We start from the raw sequence: 24,700 nt of genomic DNA on the forward strand, positions 1-24,700 counted from the left end.
GATGCTATGTCTTTCTACTTTGCGGCCTCACGAATTTACACTCCGTTAGCGAACCCTTTTCTAATGAGGATTACCTAGGAATAACTTTGTTGCGACTGTCTCGCGGTCTCGCTCAGCGCCGTCTCGCTCAGAGGCAGTCTCGCTTAGCGGGCTGCCACCTGGCCCTCACTCCGTTGTTCGCTCCAGTTCAACATGAAAAGGCGTTCACGCTTCCGTGCCGCCGGATGCGATAAACGATCTCCGCTGGGGGATCGCGTGGAGAGTCCTTCCTACAAAAAACCGGTGAGAAGCTGGGGAAGGGGTTGTAAAGGATAAAAAAATGTGTCCACAACGGCAAGCCACAGACGCGCAAGCATGTGCTGAAAGAATTCATAGTGGCTCACACGCTCCACCGCTTGGCGGCGCGGATGTTCTCGGTACCCTTGTCCAGACTAGCCACACGACGGACAGCATTTGAAGCGGCTCCTGAAGTTCACCATCGTGCTCTTTTTTGGGAGAACCCCAGTTTGGCTACAAAGTTGCAGACACCATTTCGATTCATGCAGCCCTCATGACCTAGCTAGCGGTGGTAATGGGGTGCTTTCTTGATGCTCAGGTTATTGTTCTTGGTGAGGATGCCTTCCTTAGGCGGTGGTCACGTGCCACATGCATATTACGCAGTACTGAGTGGCCTTCAATGAACTGCACGGTAGATTAGCAGTCGCATACAAGTGGGGAAACTCGCTAATAGACAGTAATATACGCGTCCTAGGCGGATAGCATGTACTTTAAAAGTTTTTATGTTTTCAAGCTATTGTGACATTTCTTTAGTTGGAGTGGGTTTGCTAGCTCTTTTGTACTGCTGGCGGCATAGAATCCAGGCAGGGCGCTTGTAGATCATCCATCATTTAAGAAGACTGTACCAGGTTTTCACTACACATGTCAGTATTTGATACCAGCCATTCACTGCGTCACGAAGCAACCGCGTTGTCGCTTGTATAATGGTATGTCAGTGCAGTGTTTGGTTTTATAACTCTTGTTTGTCCCATCACATTGTTCTTATAAATTATTTTTCAAGGTGTGGTAGCTTTGCGTTTTTTTGCTTTCTAATAACTAATTAGAATAAAACAGCTTTAGTTTAGCTGAAGCAAATTCCTTCAAATTAGAATTTTAGTAAACGTTCTGACACCTTAAAACAGTGTGAACGTTCGATGGATGCGTAATAACGTTTGTCATTAATTGGTGCTGCTGCTGACTTAGATATATAATATATTAGGTCCAGGTAACGCAGTAAAATAAATGTCCTATAAAAAAAGCAGGCAAGCAACTCCTCGGCGATCAAGCTCACGGGCAAGTAGAAGCATAAACTTAATTGCGCCATCTGCTAAAGAAATGCGATGTGAAAACTGCTTGAACAAGCATACATTGTTTCAGATGGCATGCAATATTGGAAACATTTCTGTTAATTATTCTAAATTACGTTTTTATATAGCTAATATGAATACACGCCCTTATAAAAGTATAATATCAATTTAACCACGTTTATACTAGTCTGCATCCTCCTGAGGAGCTGCAGACGGTGACATAGCAGATGGCGGCCCCATAAGATTTTTGGGGCCAGAATCAAATGTATGTTATAAAAACTGTCGTAAAAACGGCCTCAGTTTTGTCGTGAAAAAAGGTAAGTCTTAGCGAGTAGCTACAAAGCCAATGACTATTGTTAAAGCAGTGGAACAGGACTTCAATGTCTTCTTATCTGATTAAGCGAGCAGCTCTCGCTTGGACAGACGCCGCCATGCTTTCACGCTTACTTCACAAAAACCACTGCGCTATCTCCTGATTATTACATGCATACGTTACGATTATTTCTAAGTGTGCGTTTTCTATACAACCGCTATAATAAAACTCTTTAGTGATGTTGTCGAATAGGCTTTAAAACCGTTTTTGCGTACTAAATGCACCATTCTGTGAACTACCAAGTATGACCCAAACTTCACATTGATCAAGCAGACCTGTGAGGTTATTATCCCAGAGGCCCGTTTACACCCTACAGATAATCGACTCTCTGCGTCTGCGTACGTGATGTAACACGCGCTCACATCGAAATGTAGATCCCAGGATAAGGGTATTGTTAGTTGCCAGGAGCCAGTGCCGCTTAGATCGTCTCAGGGCATAACAACGTGAATAAACGAAAAATCACCTTATGCACTAAATTACAGACATGGTTCAGAAAAGAACATAGGCACAGAGGCCGAAAACTACTGGCTAACGCAACTTACGTACACAGCGCAGTGCCGGCCAGGGAGAAACCATGACGTCCCTCCTGCCGAAGAGCACAGCTCACTGTGAACTCTCACAACGGTCTCTCTCGACCACCGGCCAAGCGTCTTCTATTAGGAACGAAAGCTGCCCCATTGAAACTGTCCAATCCTGACGCAATAGTTGTCGGCGGGCCAAGAGGCTCAGTTGGAGAGCGCGCTGGTCTGCTGTCACGTTTCTGTCGCCAGCGGTCGCTGAGGCGCCAGGTTGCCTGGCGGTCTTACCCAGATACGCCTGGTGCAGATGCCTCTTCTGAATGCGCCGGTGCCAAGCGGAGCAGCACCAGGGATTGTAAAACGGCGTCCGATGCTCGCCTCCACCCGTTCCATTTCCGTCGTCGGCTGCTGCAGAAACCGCGGGAACCACGCCTATGAGAATAGCTCGTCCGCTTCCCGCAGAGGTCGCGATAGGGGTCACGCCTTCTCGAATTCCCCTGAAGAGGCCATGCCATCTGGGTTAGTTTTTGTTCCCTGTTTTATCCTGAAGAAAGCGGATCGGCCGCAGGGAGATCAACTCGAACCCAGTACCTCCACGCGCTTTCACAAACTCGTGCGTCCGAGAACATGCCTGCTGCGATATCGTGCATGAAGCATAGGAGGCTGTTCTGGATCTGCGGGAAAATTTCGCCCTTCTTGTGGCTTCAAGCACTTGAGGCGGCGAGATGCGCTTCCCTGAGGGAGGACTTGGTCTTCTCGGCGAGCACCAAGACAATTCCAAAGCAAATCACCGTGGTCAACACCGACCAGGTCGGCCAAAGTAACAGCAAACCACAACACGCGCAATCACCCCGACTCCGCTCCGTGACACACGATGCTGTCCACAACAAATATGGCATCTCATCCATTCTTAAATTTCGATTCTGAGGGATTTGGGCGATTAAGAGAGCGCATCATTACTCTGTTGACACACTAAACTCGTAGATCAGCGCACAAAGCCGAATGTTAAACGTATGCACTAAAGAATGCACAGATACGTCCATTGACTGAACGCACAAGTATAACATTTGAAGTTTTCCCATTAATGTAACACTTCAGAATAACATGCTCTACCCATCGGCATTGCCATTCTTCTTTCCCTTCTTACATCTCAAAGAGAAGTTATATCCTTAAGAATGATGCTCCACCGAAGCAAGCGTTCGTTCTTTTGTGACATCTGTCCCAGCAAAGTGAGATCACAGTGGTCCATCTCGAATACGAATTTTGTTCCGTATAGCAACCATGACAGTTTTTGTGCTGCCCAGACTAAACATGGACATTTCTTCTCTGAGGCGCTGTATGCTTCCTCCCTCAGTGTCAGTTTCTGGCTTGCGTACAGGATGGGGCGTTCTTTGTCATTTCCTACCTGACTCCCCAATACTTACTCCCATTCCTCTCCCTCTAGCTTCGCATTGGACTACAAATTCTTTGTGTTAATCGGCCGTCCGCCGGACGGGACTTAAAATGGCCACATTGTTCACTTCTTGAATTTCGTTCTCCTTCACCTGATCCCAGAGAACAAGTTCATTTTCACCCTTACTGACTGCATCTTTCAAAGCGCTTGCTCGTTGAGAATGACAGGGAATGTACCTCTGATAATACCCAACAAGCCCCAGAAAAGAGCGGATGTGTCTCCTTTTTCGAGGAGTAGGGAATTCCGCGATCGACTTATCCTTACTTTCTGATGACTGTCTTACTCCCCGACCTATAACGTGCCCAAAGTAGATCACGTGAGAACAACCAAATTTGCATTTTTCAACTTTCAGAGTAAGTCCAGCATCTCTCAACTAGACAACATGCTCCTCGGGTGCACTAGGTGCTCCTCCCAGCTGCTTGAGCAAATTACTACATCGTCCCAAATAGGGTACGGCATAGCTTTGTAGGTCTTTTAGAACAGTATACATCAATTTGAACAAACTTAAAGGGGGCGTTTTTGAGGCCGAAGCTCAAAACGAGAGGTGCGAATGTCCGCATTGGTGAAATTAACGCTGCGTAGTGGCTCGCGGTGTCTGAGAGATGGACCTACCAATAACCCCTCACGAGGTATAACGCTGAGATAAACTGCGCCTCACGCACCTTTTTAATCTCCGCGCAATATTCGGTATATGATAGAAATGATCTTTGGTCATCGAGTCTCCTAGCCTGGTACCTCAACGATGATCATGGGAGACGTGTAATCGGTTTCGGGTTGGTTGATTGCCCCAATCTCGAGCGTCCGCTTAATTTCTGCCTCAATTATTTGTTGTTTACGATGGGACAAACGGGAGACTTTCGGCCTAATTGGTTCCGAGAAGGTCAGCGCGATCTCGTAAATGATTAACTTCGTTTTGCCGGGTCTACTGCTAAATATGGCCATAAATTCACTCAGAAATTTCATAAGGTCAGCTAGCTGCCTTTCTGGCTGTACTTCGTTTCTCGGGGAGGCGACAGGAGATCCTCAATGCTAAAATATTTACAACTGTCTTGATCTAACGCTGGTAGATTAGGAGGTACTCCTTCCGGCACGTTTACCAACATATTGAAAAGGTCCTCTCTGTCTACATAAGGATTTATCAGGTTGCAGTTGCAGAGAACAATATCAATCATTTTGCTTTGCCTTTTAGGTCGTAGTTGGTGTCAGACAGTTTCTATTAAGTTTCCACTCAGCCGTTCCATTGTAGATCCAGTTAGTGCTTCCTTGATTGGCGCAAAATCAAGTCCTTATCGCCAATATAGAATGTTCGCTTGCGGCATTGTCTGTCATAATAGACTTTCGCACTTTGTTGTGCTGTTTTTAAGTTCTGCTATACCAGAGCACGTGTAGATCTTAGCCGCTCTAGCAAATCTAGAACGTAACTCAAAGTCATCTGGCTTTCTCCTGTTGACTACCAAATGTTTTTTACGATTCGGAAACAACGTAGGGCTCTACTGTACAACGAGTTCGGCCTGAGTGAAACCCCATCGCTTCACGAGGCACTGTTCTCAGCGCGAACTATGTCACCAACAAACAACTTTTCATCTTCCTTTAAGGTTGATATTACAATGAGCGTGGAACCCTTTTCAACACAGATTGCTCTTTTCCAAACCGGCTAGACTGTGGGTGGTATACTGAACTGTGAACTAGTCTACACCACATTTTTTTTCTGAAACATGGTTGATAAAGCGTTAGTGATAATGGTTCCCTAGTCGGCCTGAATTTCTGCGGGAAACCGATTCGTGCGAAAGTGGTGAGCAAAGAGTTCACTAACTTAGATGAGCATTCTGCCTTTAAAGAAAACGGCCTCCGGGAACTTAGTTGCTGGGCACAGCATGGTGAGCATATATTATTATCCGGATTTTGTCTGTGGTAGAGGCCCTACCCTGTCGATCACTTACCTACGGAAAGGTTCGGTGATCAGTGGAACCAATTTCACAGGAGCTTTACATCTGTCCTCCGCCTTCCCGACTTCTTGGCATGTGTCACACGATTTCAAGTACTTTTCAACGCGTTTGAAGCACCCTGTCCAGTATCCAGTACTTTTTCGAGATCTCGAGCTGATCGAAAGTTTTGCCTTTCCGATCTTGGTAATGCTTTTAAAACAGGCCACCCTTTGCGATAATTGCAACGCTTCGCCTAACCCGGCCCTTTTTCGCAGTTGTTTGCATATGCTTTAAACCTGGGTCCTTGTTTCGCTCAGTATTTACCTTCTCTTTGTCTACCTGCAAAAGCCGCCAAAGCCTTGCGAAATAGGAAACAATAACGACTTTTCCGCTTTCTCTTTTTCTGACGGTTTCCTTGGTGCTGCAGTCTCAATTATGTCGCATCTGGGGGCAACCTTGACCAATGGTTCAGCCAGAACACCTCGTCACGAGTTTTCTTCTAAGTTACTTCTGAATGGGAGCACCCATTTCCCGCTTCGCCCTGCGTTAGGTCCTGTTTAAACAGAGCGATGATCTGGTGGGTTTTCGCGCGCGTTAGTGCATGCCCTCTTCCTTCTCCAAACTTCTGTCCTCGCTGACACAACAGTCTTTCGGACAAATCTGAGCACAAATAGGGATATGCCAGTGAAACCATTTTTGAAACTGCTGCTTCCGTGATCATTTCACCGAACGGGCCTGGAATCTTGACCCTTACCATAGGCGAACAAACACGGTGCTCCTTTAGCATCTTTTTAATCCAGGTTACTTCAACCTTGAAGTGTCGGGAGCAACATAGGATGGGTCCACTACATCCATCGTCGCAGCACTGTCCCGGAGCACGCTACAAAGTTTACTGTTAACTTTTATCTCATGAAGCCAGTGGCGAAGAAGTGTCAGGCTTTCATTGCTGCTGTTTTTGCATCCGCAAACAACCCGCGGTTTCGTACACCTAGCAGCGATGTGCCCTAGTTCTCGGTAGTTGTCACACCCTAAAAGCGGCCTTGTCTAGAACTTTCTTTTCCGCACCTTTTCCACCTCTCGTCCTTCGAATGACCACCATCATTCTCCGAGGCCTTTTCGGGGACCTTGTTCTGGTTATTTCCTGCACCTCCTTTGGATTTGGTGAAGGCCTTTTCGAGAAAAAAATACGTTTTCAAGAAGGGTTTCCTTCTTCTGGCGGTACTTCATCTGCCATCACCTTTCGTCGCATCGCCAACTCATCTGTACGATGAACCTTACGCTCAAAAGACTAAATTTTCTTTACCCAGTACCGAAAGCTTTACCGCCGTCGGGATGCTGCGGAAAAGTTGCTCTAGACTGATACTCTCGACCACCTTGTCTCTGGTTTCGTACGCATTTGCCCCTTTAAGCCACTTGAATAGGCTGCTTTTCTACGAGTACGCAAACTCCGCATAATCCTCAGCGGTTTGTTAGGCTGCCTCTAAACGCTGTCGAAAAGCATCCTCCGAAAGGCGGTATTTCTTTACGAGTGCTGGTGTCAACTTTTCATATTTTCCTGCTTCTTGCTGGCTAAGCGGCCCAGTACGTTGGTCGCCTCGCAGGATACATAAATTAGCAACCATTATGACCAAACATTGTCAGCGACATTGCTTCTTCGGCAGGCCATTTCAAAGTTAACTAGGTAGAGGGCGATGTCTTCGCCCATTTTGTAGGGATGCATCAATGTGCCTGCCCGCTGGGACTCCACTCAGTTTAACTAGTCCGCTGTGCTTGCTTTCGCGTTTGGGCTGCCAGACGCTGGCTTTCGACTTGGAGCTCCATCATTATCAACTCTCTCTGTTTATATGCATTTTTTGCTCGTCCTCTATTTGTTTACGTTCTTGCTGTCTTTTAACAATTTGCCACGCAATTTCGATTCCCTCTTCCCCCATATCGCTACTTTAGATTCCTGTGATAATTTCTTGTTTCTCATTTTTATGCGTTTTCGCACCTAGTTGCTCACACAACAGCAGCAACTGTTCCTTGACTGTCTTTCTTAGCTCTATATGATTGCAGTCCACAAGATACCTTTGTTCGCTTAATAAATGTTCTGTGCAAACTATCACTGTGGTACAGATCCCTGCTTCCCAGCAGTTTAAGATATTAACCCAGAGCTTAAAGCCTGTTGAATCAGGGAAAGTAGTCAAAGTGGTGACCTGCAAATGTACACGATGTCATCCGGCCCATCCCAAGCGCTACCAAACAAACGTTAGATGTCAGCACCGGTGCCGATTAGACCATCTTGTGACGAGACGACATGAACAAAAGAAAATTGAGTTTATGCACTAAATTACAGACATGGTTCAGAAATAACAACATCTGCACGGGGGTCGAAAGGTACAGGCCGACGAAACTCTACGGCCACAGCACAGCGTCGGCTACGAAGAAGCCGCTACGTCCCCTCCGATTGAGGAGCACAACACGCGGTGAACTCTCACGACGGTCTCTCACGACGGTCTCTCTCGACCACCGCCCCAGCATCTTCTTTTATAGGCCCAAATGCCGGTGCCATTCACACTGTCCAATCCAGAGGCAGTAGTTGGCCGCGGGCCAAGAGGCTCAATTCAAGAGCGCGCTAGTCGGCCGTCACGGATCTGTCGTGGCGCGAAGCGGGAGAGGAGGGCCGGGCCTCCACGGCGCTGGCGGTCGCTGAGGCGCAAGCGTGTTCAACTGTCTTGCACGGACACGCTCGGCGCAGAGGCTTCTTCTCGATGCGCCGGTGTCATGTGGAGCAGCACCGCAAATTGTGTAAAACTGGAACTGCCGCTCGCCTCCACCTGCTCGCTTCCCATCGTCGGCTGCTGCAGCAGCCGCACGAACCGCGGAGCTCGATCCCAATAGCACATTATGCGTGAGTGTAAGGGCCAATGTCGCAAAAAAGCCAGTGTTGGCGTTGTAGCTGTCTGCAGTAACGCGAAAATCTACAACGAATGAAAAAACCTGAAAACCAACATCCGTGCGTGTGAAACGGTATTGCGTAATTGACAGTGATTTTAGACCGGCTTCACATCGAACGTAAACAGCGCGTTCCGCTGAGCGTGCACTGGGCCGCATCAAACTTTAAGAAGTGGCTTTCAAGCTTACCGCTGTCGTCATCACTCGGCAAGCCATAAGAGGAAAATATGAAACAAATGTAACTCAGAAAAGCTCACTAATGTGTGGGAAGCCCTATCAAGTATAAGGAATATTGGGGGACGTTAGGCGTAGCCCTAATTTTTGTACTTATTTCAATGGAGCCGTGTGGAAGAAGGCGAAGCCCAGTAAATCAAAGGTAGACTGTGGTCAACTAGTAACGTATACAGCAGCTAGCTTTGTGTTTCAGATCCCGTATGTGGTCATAGGTGATCTTGCCCTATAACTTGAGAGACAGAGAGTTGTGTAAAAGAGAAGACACTCCCAGGGAACTCAGGCGATTCTAGCGAAAACAGAGGCCAGTGACAGAAACAGGCCCACACATCCTATCTCTGCGTCCTAACGAATTCTGCATTGCATCCGCATTGATCACACCTGTCTTTAAGCCTGGGTGGAAATAGTTTTTTTTATTCATTTCAGCACTTTTTCTTGAAACATTTTTTTTTATGCAGGTTGGAGCTAAAGTTCATTTGATAAAGGTAGACATTGGCTAATAACTGTCTGATATCCGTTTATATTCATGTTACTTGCCCAGGTGGCGAATGACTGAGGAGTGAAGGAAGACGAAGTTGGAAGGACGACGAAGTATCGAAGGCGCTTGTGCGCCTGTGCTGCTTGCTGCTCTTGTGTGTGGGCCAACCCCTTCCTTAAAAGGTATCTCTGGTATCCTGAATCACAGTGTACGTGACATTCTGGGGGAGGTGCTAAGTGAAACGATTGCCTAAGGAAGTCTCCATCTAAAAGACGTCGCATCAGCCCTGTGTCATTTCATACCCCGGCGCATCACTCCAGTAGACGGCTCTGGGACTGTCTCCGGAGCTTCAGCCATTAGCCGACGCCATCGCATCCAGTGCTTCTGCTCAGCAAGTAGCCGGCGTCTCACCGGCCTGTGATTACCCATAGCAGGCCCCTCGGGTACCGAAGTCTTTCCATGGGGGCCTCTTTGAGGATATGGAGGACTGGTTCGTTCAGTTTGAGCGTGTCGCTGCTTTTAGTAAGTGAGACGATGCTCGCCCTATACGACAACAGCCTTCTCGTGTGTCTACCAATAAACTTGAAGTAATCCGGACTCAACTTCAGGAGATGCTAGATTATGAAGCTGTGCAGCCTTCACAATGTCGGTTGACATCACCAGTCCTTCTGGCCGTCCTGGTGCCGTCTTCTTCATGAAGGACGGCACTCGTCGAGTTTTCATCGACTATCGGAAATGGAACAATATGACACAGGAAGACGTATACCCATTGCCGTGCATTGATGACCCACTGGACAGGTTGCGACGTGCTAAGTATGTTTCATTCATTGATTTCAAATGTGGCGGTTGGCAAATTGCAGTGAAAGAAAGGACGCAGAAAAAACCACATTTGTCACTCCATACGGCTTATATGAATTCAAAGTACTGCCATTGGGATTGTGCAATGCGCCGCATACATTCCGAAGGATGATGGACACCGTCCTCACTGGCCTCAAGTGGCAGATCTGTCTTGTGTGCTTGGACGACCGTTGCTGCTTTCCCGAAATATTTTACCAACACCTACAATGTCTTCGAGCTGTTCTGAAAGCCCTCGATTCAGTTGATCTCATGTTGAAGCCACAGAAATGCCACTTCGGGTAAACAGAACTCAAGGACCTTGGCCATATTATTGCGTTCAGATCCCAATAAGCCTGCGGCCGTCGCCCGCTTTCCCGTGGCAGCTAAGAAGACGTGCAGCTCTTTCTGGGTCGGTGCGCTTATAATAGGCGGTTTATTGCGGACTTTTCTCAGATTGCGGAACTTTTGACGCACAAGAAAGGACACCTCCTCTGTGTGGAACTCTGAGCAGCAGACCGTCTTCTCTTTGCTTCGTGAGTGCCTCCAAAAGTCCCTTCTTCCGGCGCACTTCTATGAAGTGGCTAACACCGAGGTGCACACTTACGCCACTTGCATCGGTCTTGGAGCGGTCCTCGTTCAGTATCAAGACGAGATTGAGCGAGTAATATCCTATGCTAGCCACACTCTCTCTAGTGCCGAAACGAATTCTTCCACGTCGGAAAAGAAATGCCTTGTGGTCTTGTGGGCCACTATAAAGTTTCGCTCCTATCTTTACGGCCGACGATTTAAAGTTGCCAGGACCATTATTGGGCTGGTTGCCAAATCTGCGAGACCCATGGACGACTTGCACGGTGGAGTTTACGGCTTCAGGAGTCTAACAAAACTATTGCTTATAAGTCAGGCCGCAAACATGAAGACGCTGACACGCTGTCACGAGCACGCGTTGAGAGTGTTGATTCTGCAGATGATGACGATAGCGGCTTTCTAGGAGCCCTAAACGCATCCGAGCTCACGGACTGACAAAGAGCTGATCCAGACATCCTTCCACTCATCTCTTATCTGAAAGGGCGTGATACGACCCTCCCTAGATGAGTATTCCGGCACCTTGGTACCTTCTGTATACGGCAAGGTACCCTGTATAAAAGGAACTGCCAGGGCCAAGAAACAGCTTACCTTTTGGCATTGCCATGTGAGCTCCGTGCGGATATTCGCTTAGCATATCACGACGAACCGGCGTCTGGTCATTTGGGTTTTTGACAGACGCTCGCTCGAGTGCTCAACATGTATTACTGGCGAAGACTCTCGCCGCTGTGAAACAGTATGTAAGAAGCTGCTATTAATGCCAGTGCCGTAAGACACAGCCCCAATCTTGCCGGATTTCTCAAGACCGTTAAAGCACCGTGTGTTCCGTTCGACAAAAATTGGCATGGATCTTCATGGTCTTTTTCCTTTGTCGCAAGAGAGAAACAAACGGATAGTGGTTATTACTGACTACTTGACTCGATATGCTTAGACAAAGGCAAAGTTTCCGAAGTCGCCGAGTTTTTCACGCCCAACATCGTCTTGCCGCATGGAACCCCTTCGTACGTCATTACAGACAGAGGGACAGCTTTTACTTCGCGGCTCATCCACGACATAATTCAGCCGAGGTGCACGACCCATCGCCAGACAACAGCGTACCGTCCAAAGAGCATCGGCCTTATCGAAAGGTTGAATACGACGATTGCGGACATGTTGTCAATGTACGTCGATGCGCAGCACAAGACCAGGGATGAGGTGTTGCCGTACGTCTCCTTTGAGCAGTAAGATGTGTTGTCGGCCTAGTTGCTGCAGTACTTCAGACATCTTAAGTTGCGCGAACAAAGACACACACAAAACAAGGTACAGGACGAGCGCAAGTCCTGTACCGTCTTGTGTGTGTCTTTGTTCGCGCAACTTCAGGTATCTGCAGTCCTTTGAGCATAATACAGCCTTGCAAGAAACAACGCGCCTTGATCACACCATTTCGACTTGTGTACGGACGCGAAGTTCAAAGTATGCTTGATTCCATGCTCACGTATCCAGAAGGTAGCCAGCTTGCCCAAAAAAGACACCATCTTGTGTTACTGCGTCGATTATCGTAAGCTCAATCAGGTAACGAAACGGGACGTGTACCCGCTCCCGCTTATCGACGACGCATTGTACCGGTTGCGAAATGCCAAAATATTTCTTGTCACGATTTCAAGAATGGCTTCTGGTAGATAGGAGTGGATGAAAGGGACAGAGAGAAAATAGCTACCCCCGACGGCTTTTATGAATTGAAAGTGCTCCCTTTCGGTCTCTGTTCTGCGCCAGCAACCTTCCAACCAATAAATGACGCCGTTCTCTCTGGACTGAAGTGGCAAGCGTGCGTAGTGTATCTAGATAATGTCGTCCACGATGCTGCCTCACACGTAATACCAGACAGAGGGTATAGTTCGTCATTTCTGGCATGAGGCTGCTAACGCTGTACCACGGAAGGCTTACCAGATGCATGCTCTTGACGTCTTGAGCAAGCGATTGATGACACGGATACTGCAGATGCCAGCACCTACGCCACAGAACAATGTCTTTCTGCTGAGGGGCACCAACTCTTTTCGGTTAAAAGAAGAAATTGCTGTTGATGATGGGTAACCTACATTATAAATATACTAAGATGTAAAAATATACGAATTGTAACCTATTGCTCGCGTTCGGTTTGTGTTTATTGCTTCTCTACGTGCCTAACTATGCATCATATAACCCAGCGTTCGCTGACTGCACATGACTTCTTCCTTTTTAGAAACGGCAGAGGAGAAAAATAAGAAATTGAGAAATTAAATGCAGAATTGCAACCTGCGCCTAAGGACGCATATTCGAATCTTAGCCTTCTAGCGAGCATTTCAGGCAGGATGGAGGCAAAATTATAAAGTTCGTCTGTTTGCGATGTCAGTGCGAACTAATAAGCTCCAAGTAGTTGATAACATCGCAGAGCCATCAACAATGGCGTCTTCCTTACTCAGATATGTGTCTTCTGGACGATGAAGGTAGCACAAAGTACAAGACGATTCAGCGATGAAATGCGGAAAAGAAAAATTTCAGTGCCGCTATCTATGCAATAAATGTCGCCGGCGACACTATGCCACACACAAGCACATTTGTCTTTTCTTGGCGTGATGTCGTACTGTTGATACACTCTGCGTCCTTTTTGCTAAACTCAAGACGTTCTTTCACCTTGTCTGCACAATTCCCAGCTGCATGTGCACCGTGTCGAGCCTATGCGTGAAGCCGCAATTCAGTCAGCGTGTTTACTGCCTTCCGCCCTCATTTTCTCCTCTCCTGGTCAGCATATAGTGCATGCATCGGATAAGGCGCCGGCTGCCACGTGGTTCGTCATATTCCTCTGTGCTTCTTTGAAACTTTTAAACTTCCCTTTAACAACTTAACGGGGGTAATGGAGCGGTTGTTTGTAGCTACTAAACTACGTAACTAAATCCCCACTCCTTATGCTTCTAGGCACATTTTCTCACGATTTTGAAAGGAAGAAAAATAAAGCTTATTTTCACACGCCGTGAAGGGATTTGAGAAAAATTAATGAACACTTAGTGTCATGCAGCGGCTTTGCAATACCCATGTTTAAAACAATGTCAATGAATATATCTGCCTGTGTGTTTCGTCTTGGCCAACTTTCTTGGCCACTTAAAACCTTTTCAGCGGTTCACCTTTCCTTTAGTTTATATGCTTTCTTATGTAGTTCTTATGTGTAATTTGATTCGCATATTAAGGCGAAAGCATTTAGTGGCTCATACTCCCGGTGTCGGTCACATTATAGTTCTCAATCGAATGATATCGTGATGACGTCATCAGAAAAAGCAAATTCTGCTTCCACCATTAATCAAAACTCCACCCCTGGGATCCTCAATCGAGCGCTTTTTTCAACTATGCTGTGCCTGGGATCGTCTTGTCCGCTTGCCTACGCCGGGATGATAGTGATGACAATGACCCTGCAATTAGTGATAGTGACAATGTTGACATCATCGATGATAATAGCGGATCAAGCTCAGGCTTTTGCATTTCTGCACTTTTGATTTAACAGTGCTCTTGGAATTGTTTTCGCAATTATAGAAACATCATTATGTTCTGTGTATGTAGAACCAATACACTTACATGAGAAGAGACGGTTTAGCACTAAAAACTCATTATCGATGTCTTGCTCTATAAACATGTGTTTGTAAGTTGTTTAGTGGCAGCAGGGTATCAGCTGATTATCAAACTCACTCGTTTTTAAGCGGTACCTGTAGTAAACGCATATCCACATTTAGAGCCCCATCACGTACATCCTCAATTGCTTACATGTTCTAATGCAGAGGCATGTTGGTCCTAAATTTAAATCGACAAAGCAGCCTTCTGCGTATCGCGCTGGAGGCAAGGTCGATGAAGATATCTGAGAAGCTGCGATAAGGAAACAACATTCATATGCATACAGTAGAAGTATCTTTTATCTTCTTAAAAAAAGACAAGTGTTTATAGCAGACACAATTATATTTATGTAACGCTCTAGAGTAAAGCACGTTCTTGCTTGTTTAGCCGCTTAGGCCCTTGCCTTTATTCATATCAGCTTCAAATTGTACTCTCAGCAAGAAATCTAATTCTCTACACAACCTTTGAAGCATTCCTCGTTTTGTGATGTAAAGAATTACTGCGAAAATGGTAGAATTTAAATATCGGGCGGGGACTGGTTAACATTTGAACCTACATATCAGAAATAAAACAGTGTGATAAAGAGTTTCGATAACATTTGGACTGCCTGGGGAACTTTAAAAGTGTACCGACAATTTTGAGTTGTCGTTGTGCCATAAAAGAATGAAACGCCGATTGTTCTATGCAGTTGGCTGCATCATAAGTATTGCAGTTAAAATGTCTAGTGTGCAGCCACTTCATGCATGTTTGGATATTTTACGCCTGTCAAACTTTTTGCAGTTTCTGTGGGGTAAGCAGCTCTTTGATTTACTTAGTAGTGACATGAATTTCACCTGCAGCGCAGGTTTCTTTACTGCGAACGAAGTAAAGCCCCAAATGCGCTTCCAAGCCGTCGCTATTAAAGCACTCCTTCAATTCGAGCTTATTAAGTGCGGGGTGTTTTGAAAGTCCTCATTTTTTTTCAGGAAGAGAAAAACAAAACACCCGCTGAACTGCTTCGAGGAGCTTTACAAACTCTGCCAGCGTAATGTCGACATTTTCAATGATTGGGAGGGAAGCCATGGTTTCAGAACCCAGGAGGTGCTGTCGGCAAACACTGTAGTGCCACACGTAGCGGCCACTGGTGACTGCTAGAAGGAATTTTCTATTAGAGGCAGATAATTTCTTTAGTGAATGCCAGTTTGTGCGCGATACTCCAGCTCGTCACGTGTATAATTGCAAGCGTCGCTTGAAGATATTCTGTTGTGCTACTTGTATGTCTTCTCTATGCTCTAACTGGCTTGCGATCGATGAGCTTCAAAGGCCCATGCAAGCAGATTAAGTAATTTGATTGGCAATTGAGAACATCTTTCCTTGCTCCACGAAACCGAAGACATCCTTAAATATCCATTTTAGTCCAGGTCCTATGTTCTGATGGAGTCGTCAAACACACGGCCTTTCCACATATTGCACAGTCCCATAAAAAATCGCCTCATACGCACCGCACACTTTTTCACCAGAGGCAGAGAACGAATACTGTAGGTTGCGAACAGAAGACTGTTCTTGAGCTTTCGCCGTAATATGCTGCAGAAAAATACTCCAACATGGCACAGGATAGAACACTGATCAATGGTCTCGGGCCTGTTCCACACGCGGCAATTCACCGACTATGGCACGAATATGTACTTATCATGAGGCCACGCTTTTAGAAATGTGAGCTGAAGTGGGCAGTTTAAGCAATAAAGTTTTTGCACCAAATGCATTTAACACGCTTCAAAACGCTAATGTCTACAATCTCATGAAAGGTTGCCAAAACGGTATATGCTACATATCCCACCGTCGCAACCAATCACGCCTCATGTAAAAAGTATCGCATTATAGCGCTGTTTTGAAATTTCAATCATCTTCATCAAGTACCGACTGCAACATCCTCTCGCGCTCTGTATTGAACGTCGCCTTCTTCATGAAGAATCTGGGCCACTCCTACAATTTACCGAAGTAAACATACCATATCTATAGCCGATCCAGCTCAGTGAGGATAAGTTCCGTTAGCGTAGCTTCGTGCGAATTCACCAGGACGCGCGACACTTTCAATTCTTTCCATTACTGCATTGGCATACTTAAGCGCAACCATAGAATAATTTGTATTTCCTGCGGAAACTTGCGTTTCCCCTAAAACACGTGCTCTTTGAAGGGCTGGCTAAAAGCTAAAAATAAAATTATCGTCGTAGTTCAGTTCTCAGAAAAGCGCGTTAATTGCTTTGAGCTTGGCTCCTTAATTCCAGAGTGTACGTTGATTTCCTCTGGTAGCTAGTGAATTGCTAGGTTGCTTCGGTGTTTACAGAATAACCTGCTATAAACATTGAGGTTAAATAACGACCCGCTGAAAGGTGAAGACACCCGAACATGCGACGTTCCGCGCTAGCGCCGCTATGCGTCAGCTGACTATACGTAAAGGTCGGATTGGTGAAACTACAAGCGTGATATCCATACTTCCATGAAATCGCACACTGGTGGTGCAGTACGTAGTGCGCTCGACTGCTGTGACGCAGGATGCAGGATCGAATCACAGTCGCGGCCGCCCCTTTTCGATGGAAGCTTAAAACAAGGCATCCGTTCACTGTGCGACGCCAGTGCAGGTTAAAGAACCCAGGTGGTGTAAATTTCGGGCTCCGTCTACTATGGCGTCTCTGATTGCCTCAGTCGTTGAGGCGTTAAAGCGCATAAAACATCACACCTATATCCCGGGGAACGAGATGAATACGAATGCATCATGGCACAAGCCTCTGAGGCTCAGGTGCTGCGTAGCTTTGAACAAAGGCTAGATGGTATTTCTTTTGGAAACCGTGAGAGCATAGGTCCTATGCTTCAAAGTAAACGCGTATGCATCGTCGAACTCCCCATCTGCTCACTACTTGCAGTTCGGTACTATAAATGGAAATAACAGACGTTGCTCCTTAAAAGGCGGAACATGTCTCATCCTCAGCCGTAGCGATAACATTCCTTTGGTATGCTCCCTTATGATACTTTTTATGCTTGATGCAACCTTCACGACCGAGGAGATAAAATTTATTAACTGTGATTCATTAAATTGTACATGTTCTCCAGACAAACCCCAGACGAGAAATGTTTTGCAGCCGTACAAACCATCTTATTTAAATAACATTGTTTAAAAGCTGTAATTTTAAAAGAGTAGAACTTCGGAAATGACTAGATAGAGGCATTATTGAGTCACTTCTATAATTAGAAGAAGCATACGACAGCCGTAGCAACCTGAATATTTGCATCTATGATCAACAATATATGGCGAGCCAATCGGAAGGCACTTTACTGAGTTCAGTGTTTTGAAAGGTGAACATGAAAAAACACTAGAGCTGGGGTACGTGGAGGACCGAATTCGTATCAACCAATGGAAACAAGCCTAGGCTTTGTCCACCTATGGACAGAAGCTATTATTTTGCATATCGCGAATTTGAAGCGATAGCACCTTAAAGGGATACATTTTTCACTGAACGGTTGACTTTTAATTGCCAGCTTGTTGACTGAAATCATTTAAAGATACTCTGCAAGCAACCATTGGTTTAGAAAGTGCTCTGATTTATTATGCGGTCCAGTACGGTAAAATACGATTGCCATCAATTGGAAGAACTTGCTTAAAGTGAACATGCTGCTTAGGATGCAAAATGCAACAGATACAGAAGCATGACAAGCACAATTTATCGTATATTTCAGGCAGCGTTTTGATTTTAAATGCCTGTCATTGCATCTACGCGCTCTAGTAAGGCAAGCCTAAATGAATGCAATCAAGGCATTTTTTCTTGATGCATGGTTTTGCAGCAATATTTTTACGTATTTTATGCAAAAGTCTTAATAAAACAGGGTTTTTCTTATTCTTGATGTGTTGTCTACATTGACATAAACGGAGAAAATAAAGCTCCTGTGTTTTTCTTCCGGTGTTTGAAACCCCTGTTGATAATGTCACTCTCCAAATATAAGGGGGGGCCCAAGCTTCGTCCTAAGAGTAGAGGTGGTAACGTCTTTACCATCGCATTTTCATTGCGCGATTTATTAATTTATTTAAGACCATTTTTGGTTAAAGAACTGCGCAGGGCACTATGGCATGTAGGTACGGCATGTAGGTAAGGCATGTAGGTACGCATGCAGGTACGGCATGTAGGTACCTACGGCATGTATAGGTACGCATGTGGCTTGAGGTCCTTATCTCGGCTTATCCTCAAATTTAAATCAGCAGGTGGATGCTGAATGGGAATGGAGATACTTTGACACCACTCCGAACGCTGCACAAAGAATGTCACCTTCATAATGCTAATAACAAAGTACGCGAGTATTCTTTTGTGGCGCGTTTGAAATCATGACAGTATTGTCCTCTGTAATTTGGGTTACATCTATGGTTTTGCGGCACAAGGAACACAGTACGCTCTAGCATAACATTTTTAACTGCTATCTCTGCAAACTCAAGATCCCTGAAGCTTCTTTAAACACCCAAGTTCCGACTCCGCAGATACATTCGCGGCCTGACGTTGTCCCCTTTTGATGGCACTGCTGCACGTGAGTGCTGCCAGGAGAATGGCAACCACGGTATTCACTCCGGCGAGCATGAAGTACAGATTGTCGTATGAGCCTCTGACATCTCTGAAGAATCCTGCGCACAAGAGGGTATTCATAAATCACTCACATAATTTATAACCGAGTAATATTATGATGTTCTCAACTTTTGCGAATGTACGTACCCAAAATGGTTGGTCCAGCGAGCAACACGGGGATGCTTGCTAGGCCTGCCACACCGCAGCAGAAGCTGAATCTCGCCAATCCGATGTGGTCAGCCTGTATCAAGGGCCTGATGCATATGATGTAGCCCTGCGCCATGCCAGCTACACAAGCGAGAGCCACCACGTGCTCGTACTTCGAAGCACTCGGCATCGTGAAAAAGGAGGCAGCAGTTGCTAAAAAGCAGGTCACAGCAATAGGTGAGCGGCTGAAGGGAATCTTGTCTGATACGAAGGGTATCAAGAGTCGCCCTACGGCTTGACCTAGAGCATTGTACATCAGTATCCTCTTTGCACTTGCTAATCTGGAGCCTTTGTCGACACCGTAGTCCACAATGGTGGTCGTGTAGGTGGCGGTGGTGTAGTCTGAGACGATCTGAACTAGCGCTACGACGTAAAATGCAGGCATTGCAAACGTCGATAGTATGCTATTCGAGGAACCGTCAGACGGGTGCGAACTTGAAAATGGCTGTCGCGACTTTCGAGAATTCTGGTCGTCCGGCACGACGTCGTTGCTCTCATTGCACTCTTCGGTATCACAAATGAAAGAGCTGCTTGTTTCATTCTGCTCTTTCTTGTGCTTTTCATCTCTACCATTTTCCCCTTTTTCCCTGGGGAAGTTGCAGGGCCGTGGCTTTCGAACAAACATGATGGCTGGCAGCATATGCATCATTACACCACCGGTCAGAAGAAGGCACCCCTGCAGTCCGTATTTTGCGGTAAAGAAAGAGGTCAATGGAACTCCTGTTGCTCCGGCGGCAACAGTACCTATATCCTTTATAGCCGTGGCAGTGGCTTTGTATTTGTCGAAGTAGACAAGCAAGTACAGGGCGACGCCCAATAGTGTCATTCCCATGCCTGTCCCTGCAAAACACAACGGGTAAAAACAAGAATAATTCACGGAGTACGGTACACTGCAAAGGCAGCGACATAAAAAGACATCAACCTATTCTAATCTTTTGGGCCTCTGTTTGCAATACATCATCTAACAAACTACACAAGCCTTTCTTTCTACAAATAAAAATAGTTAATTAACCTAAAATATTGAGCGCAGCCTTCTCGCCTAAGACGACGTTGGCTGGGGACATCGAAATATTATAACAGATATCAGCAGCAGCTGCAATATAACAATTCGGAACACAGTCCGTGCAGCAAAACATAAAATGCGTATTGATCAAGTCCTTCCATTAGTTCGGAATATTTAGGGCACAATAGGAACTGGTTACAAGCCCCTATTAGGAGGTTACTTTATTCTATGCTTCAGAACTGTAGCAGTGCGCTACATTGCTAATTAGCCACGAATGCATTAAAGTAGTAAATTACTGACTAAGGACGCAATTATTGAGAAGAAATATTTTAGAATATTTGTTTTGCTTCCTCCTTCTTTCTCTCATTTACAGGGCTAAAGAATTTTTGAATACTTATTTCATTTGAACTGCATAACGATGTGATCCTAGGGCTGATGCTCTAAAACTGTGTCTCATACCTATCGGCTCAAGAGGCACATGCTTGGCTTGCAGATCACATTGCCCTCATGAAAATATTTACGAAAAATAAATCGCTGATTTTTCTAATTTTACTCGAAGTTGAATAGTTCAATATCGTGCGAAGATAAGATTTAACTTTTTTTTTGCATGTCCTTGGTCATGCTGCGAGAATAATGGCTAGATTTGTGCATATAGCTATTCGTTGTAAACAACTGTTATTAGTTTTTCTGGCCATCTTGCTTTATATAGTTAAGTTGTTTTTAGCCAATGAATTGTCATTAAGTGCTTAATGTCATATCACGCCTGCCACTAGCTATGCAAAGCTTCTTTCTCTATTATCATCTGAGGATGCATGTCTTCACCCTAGGCATTACAGAGTGGTTAGCCCCTGCGTTTTCATTAAGATTTCCTCCGAACCTCAAGACCTCAAGTTCGGGAATGAAATATTGTGTGTGTGTGTGTGTGCGCGCGCGCCTGAGCGCGTGCGTGCAACCATACTGCAAACTCTGGTTGTCCAGCCACTTAGTCACATAGGAAGAAATATTCAGGTCAATTTCCTGTATCAGCCCACCTAATTCGGAAAAATGGATCACCCTAGGCATTCCAGAGGAGTTAGCCCCTGCGTTTTCATTAGGGTTTCTCCCGAACGTCAAGTTCGGGAATGAAATATTGTGTGTGTGTGTGTGTGTGTGTGTGTGTGTGTGTGTGTGTGTGTGTGTGTGTGTGTGTGTGTGTGTGTGTGTGTGTGTGTGTGTGTGTGTGTGTGTGTGTGTGTGTGTGTGTGTGTGTGTGTGTGTGTGTGTGTGTGTGTGTGTGTGTGTGTGTGTGTGTGTGTGTGTGTGTGTGTGTGTGTGTGTGTGTGTGTGTGTGTGTGTGTGTGTGTGTGTGTGTGTGTGTGTGTGTGTGTGTGAGCGCGTGAGTGCAAATATACTGCAGACTCAGGTTGTCCAGCCACTTAGACACATAGGAAGAAATATACAGGTCAATCTCTTGTATCAAACCAGTTAATTCGGACAAAGCTGAATAAATTCGATATCCTGTCCATTGTACTCAAAGGTGGGATCTATTCTATGGCATGGAATAATCGATGAATTGCGTTATTTGTGCCACGCTTTTGCTAATTTAGACAGACGACGAGTCCTGCGTATACACAGGACCTTAATACAAGGCGATGATGGCTTTGTTAAAAAGAGTAGCTGTGGTGGGTGAACAAGGAAGGATCAAAATAAAAAAAATACAAAAACAGTACAGCATCCGAACAGCTTGTCTTTTTTTTCTTCCATCGTCTGCCAATACTGCTCTTCATAGAATGACTGGTATAATATCTGGCCCAGCAATATACGCCCCTCCGGGTCGAGATGATGAGCCTTTTAGTGTCTTGTTCACTGCAGCTGAAGTAAGATTGTTCCGCAATCAATTTAGAAGGACTTCTGATGGCTGGTTACCGTTTAAACAATATTAAATTTGACACACGGGGAACTCGGTGTCGATCGCGGCAGTGATGGTAGCATTTAAATGGTGACAATAAGAAAGATATCCGTTTACTGTGGGATCTCTGTCTACACGGTCCTAACGTCGCACCAACATGAAACGCGCTATTTACAAATGATGGGAGCTGTGCATTGCGGCATTAGTAATAGTCTGCACCACGTTGGAGCCTTGCACTTCATAAATGCAACAAACCACTATAGTTATGAAATTAATGATCACAGGCTTTAGGATTCATGATAGAAAAAAAGGAAAATCGGTTTAGAGCCAAGGTTAGAACAAACGTAGACAGGCTCAATAATGTAACGCTTTATCGGCTGAGCAAGCGGAGCAAGTAATATTGTGTTTTTTGGTACACAGGAAGTTTTTTTGTTTTCTCTTTCTAGTGTCCTGCGCACGCCACAAGTGGTACTATCATCACAGGTCTTGCTACCGCGAATCGGGAAATCATTTTGCATCACGCATGCGCATGAGTTGTCCTTTGGGTGACCACAGCTTTTTAGCCGATATATGTACTGGCCCACCAGGTAGCGTATTTCCGTCTCCTCAACGGTAGGGTCCCGTAACTTCTTTCTCGTTTATGGTTGCCTCTCAGCGGGTTAAACGGCGATTGTTACCGAGATGTGTGTCTGAACGCAACCTAAAGGTCACATACACTCACTAAAGGCAGGAAATGATTACGTTGAAAATAATTAAATAGTGTTAGCATTTTTATGCTGTTGTTTCGTGGCTATTAAGAATTGAAAACATTTCTTGAGTTATTTTATAGCCTCGTCAATAAAGGGTTATCACCATTAAAAACTTCTTAATAGAAACAAAACGTCTACCTCGCTGATATGCTTTGAAGTTTTAATCCGTACATATAAATCTTACTATTCTCCTACTGCGTGCGTTAGTATTTACTCTTTTATATTTTGGTTTTTCATATTTGCATTTCCTTCTATATTCCCTAGCATTTATTTTTTTATTTTTGCGATGTAGTTATACATCTCAAAATCTAATATCTCTGCACCCCAATTCTTGGCCGATCCCCCTGTGTGGGTATGTGTCATCACATTAGAGGAGAACAACAACAATAACGACCTGACTGCTTGTTGGTGTTCTGCGATGCCAGAGTGCCAGAGCGCCTTCTGTGTAACGTTACGTTACAAATCTGGTGAAGGAATTGCTGGGTAATGATCCAGTCCTGCATAATCAACCTGTCACTACGAAGCTTACTCCCGTACATCAACGCCTCGGCCGCCGCCTACGGGGAGATCCCCCTGAATTCGGACCCCTTCCGGCCGCTACTATGACGACGCACTCTCAGACGGCAGCAGAACCTGCTGCAATGACATCTGAGAGTAGGCTTCCCACCCACATCCTGTGTCACCAGCCGCGAACACCCCCCTCTTTTCATAGAGACGTGTTCGAGGGCGCCGAGGAGTGGCTTGAGACCTACGAGCGAGTCGCTCGTTAGAATGGGTGGACTGGTGAGCGTAAGCTCCACAACGTGTGCTTCGCTCTTGAAGAGTCTGCACAGACATGGTTTGAAAACCATGAGGCTTCCTTTCCATTCTGGGCAGCCTTCTGTCGTGATTTGAAAGCCACTTTTCCTAGCGCCGACCGCCACGAGCGAGCAGAAGCTGCGCTGCACTCGCGCAATCAGCGCCAAAACGAGAGCGTGCGTATGTTCTTTGAGGACATGACACGGCTTTGCAAGCGTGGTAGAGTACCACTCGTTTTTTGTCGTGGCTTGCAGTCATACGCTTTACGAAGTGGAGTTCTCTACAAGCGCAATTTTGAAAGATCAAAAGAGACATTTCTACTCGTAGTACCTACGCACCTACGGCCTGACATCTTAAGCGCTTGTCACGACGAACCGTCCGCCGGCCACTTGGGAGTTAGTCGTACGCTTGCAAGAATTCGGGAGAAATACTATTGGCCGAAATTGTTATCTTCAGTGCGATCTTACGTTAAAACCTGCCGTGATTGTCAACGCCGAAAGACTCCACCCGCGAAACCAGCTGGATTTCTTCAGCCGATCGCTCCCCCGAAAACTTTCCAACAAGTGGGGATGGATCTTCTTGGTCCTTTCCCGAAGTCAACTAATGGAAAGCGTTGGATTGTTGTCGCGACAGACTACTTGACCGGATATGCGGAGACCGTGTCGTTCACAAATAGAACTGCCACCGAAGTAGCAGAGTTTTTTGTCCACGACATCGTGTTGCGTCATGGTGCTCCGGCTGTTATCATTACCGACCACGGGGCAGCTTTTACGGCCCGCCTGACTAAGGCTGTACTGAACCTTACACACACTAGCCATAGACGGGCCACGGTATACCACCCGCAAACTAATGGCTCGGTGGAACGGCTAAACAGAACTCTGGCTGACATGCTGTCTATGTACGTGGATACAGAGCATAAGTTCAGTTCAGTTCAGTCGTTCAGTCGTGTCTGCCTCTTCGTGACCCTATGCACCATATCACGCCACGCTTTCCAATCTCTTACTATCTTCCTAACATCACATAACTTCATCTGCAGTGCCTCGAGGATGCCATCTAACCAACGCGTTCGCTGCCTACCCCTTCTCCGGCGACCCTCAACCTTTCCCAACATCAAATCTTTCTCCAGCGACTCCTCTCTTCTCACCAGATGACCAAAGTAGCTGAGCTTTAACTTTAGAATTTG

At 45.8% G+C, this 24,700-nt stretch overlaps 1 protein-coding gene across 2 annotated transcripts in view; it reads right to left on the minus strand.

Annotated features, from left to right (window-relative positions):
* Positions 1 to 17,329: 17,329 nt before the first annotated feature.
* The window catches only part of LOC146194771 (monocarboxylate transporter 9-like), a 71,926-nt gene continuing 64,555 nt past the window's right edge, over positions 17,330 to 24,700 (minus strand). For both annotated transcript variants that reach the window (XM_084597537.1, XM_084597536.1), the window contains exons 4-5: positions 19,020 to 19,919; positions 17,330 to 18,931 (exon numbers count right to left, since the gene is read on the minus strand). In XM_084597537.1, coding sequence (XP_084453663.1) covers positions 18,744 to 18,931; positions 19,020 to 19,919 — 1,088 coding nt within the window. In that variant the 3' untranslated portion in view covers positions 17,330 to 18,743. The remainder of the gene's footprint in view (positions 18,932 to 19,019; positions 19,920 to 24,700) is intronic.

The sequence above is a fragment of the Amblyomma maculatum genome, chromosome 3 (genome assembly GCF_055883805.1).
Source record: "Amblyomma maculatum isolate TAMU_Amacu chromosome 3, ASM5588380v1, whole genome shotgun sequence".
NCBI classification, from domain to species: Eukaryota; Metazoa; Arthropoda; class Arachnida; order Ixodida; family Ixodidae; genus Amblyomma; species Amblyomma maculatum.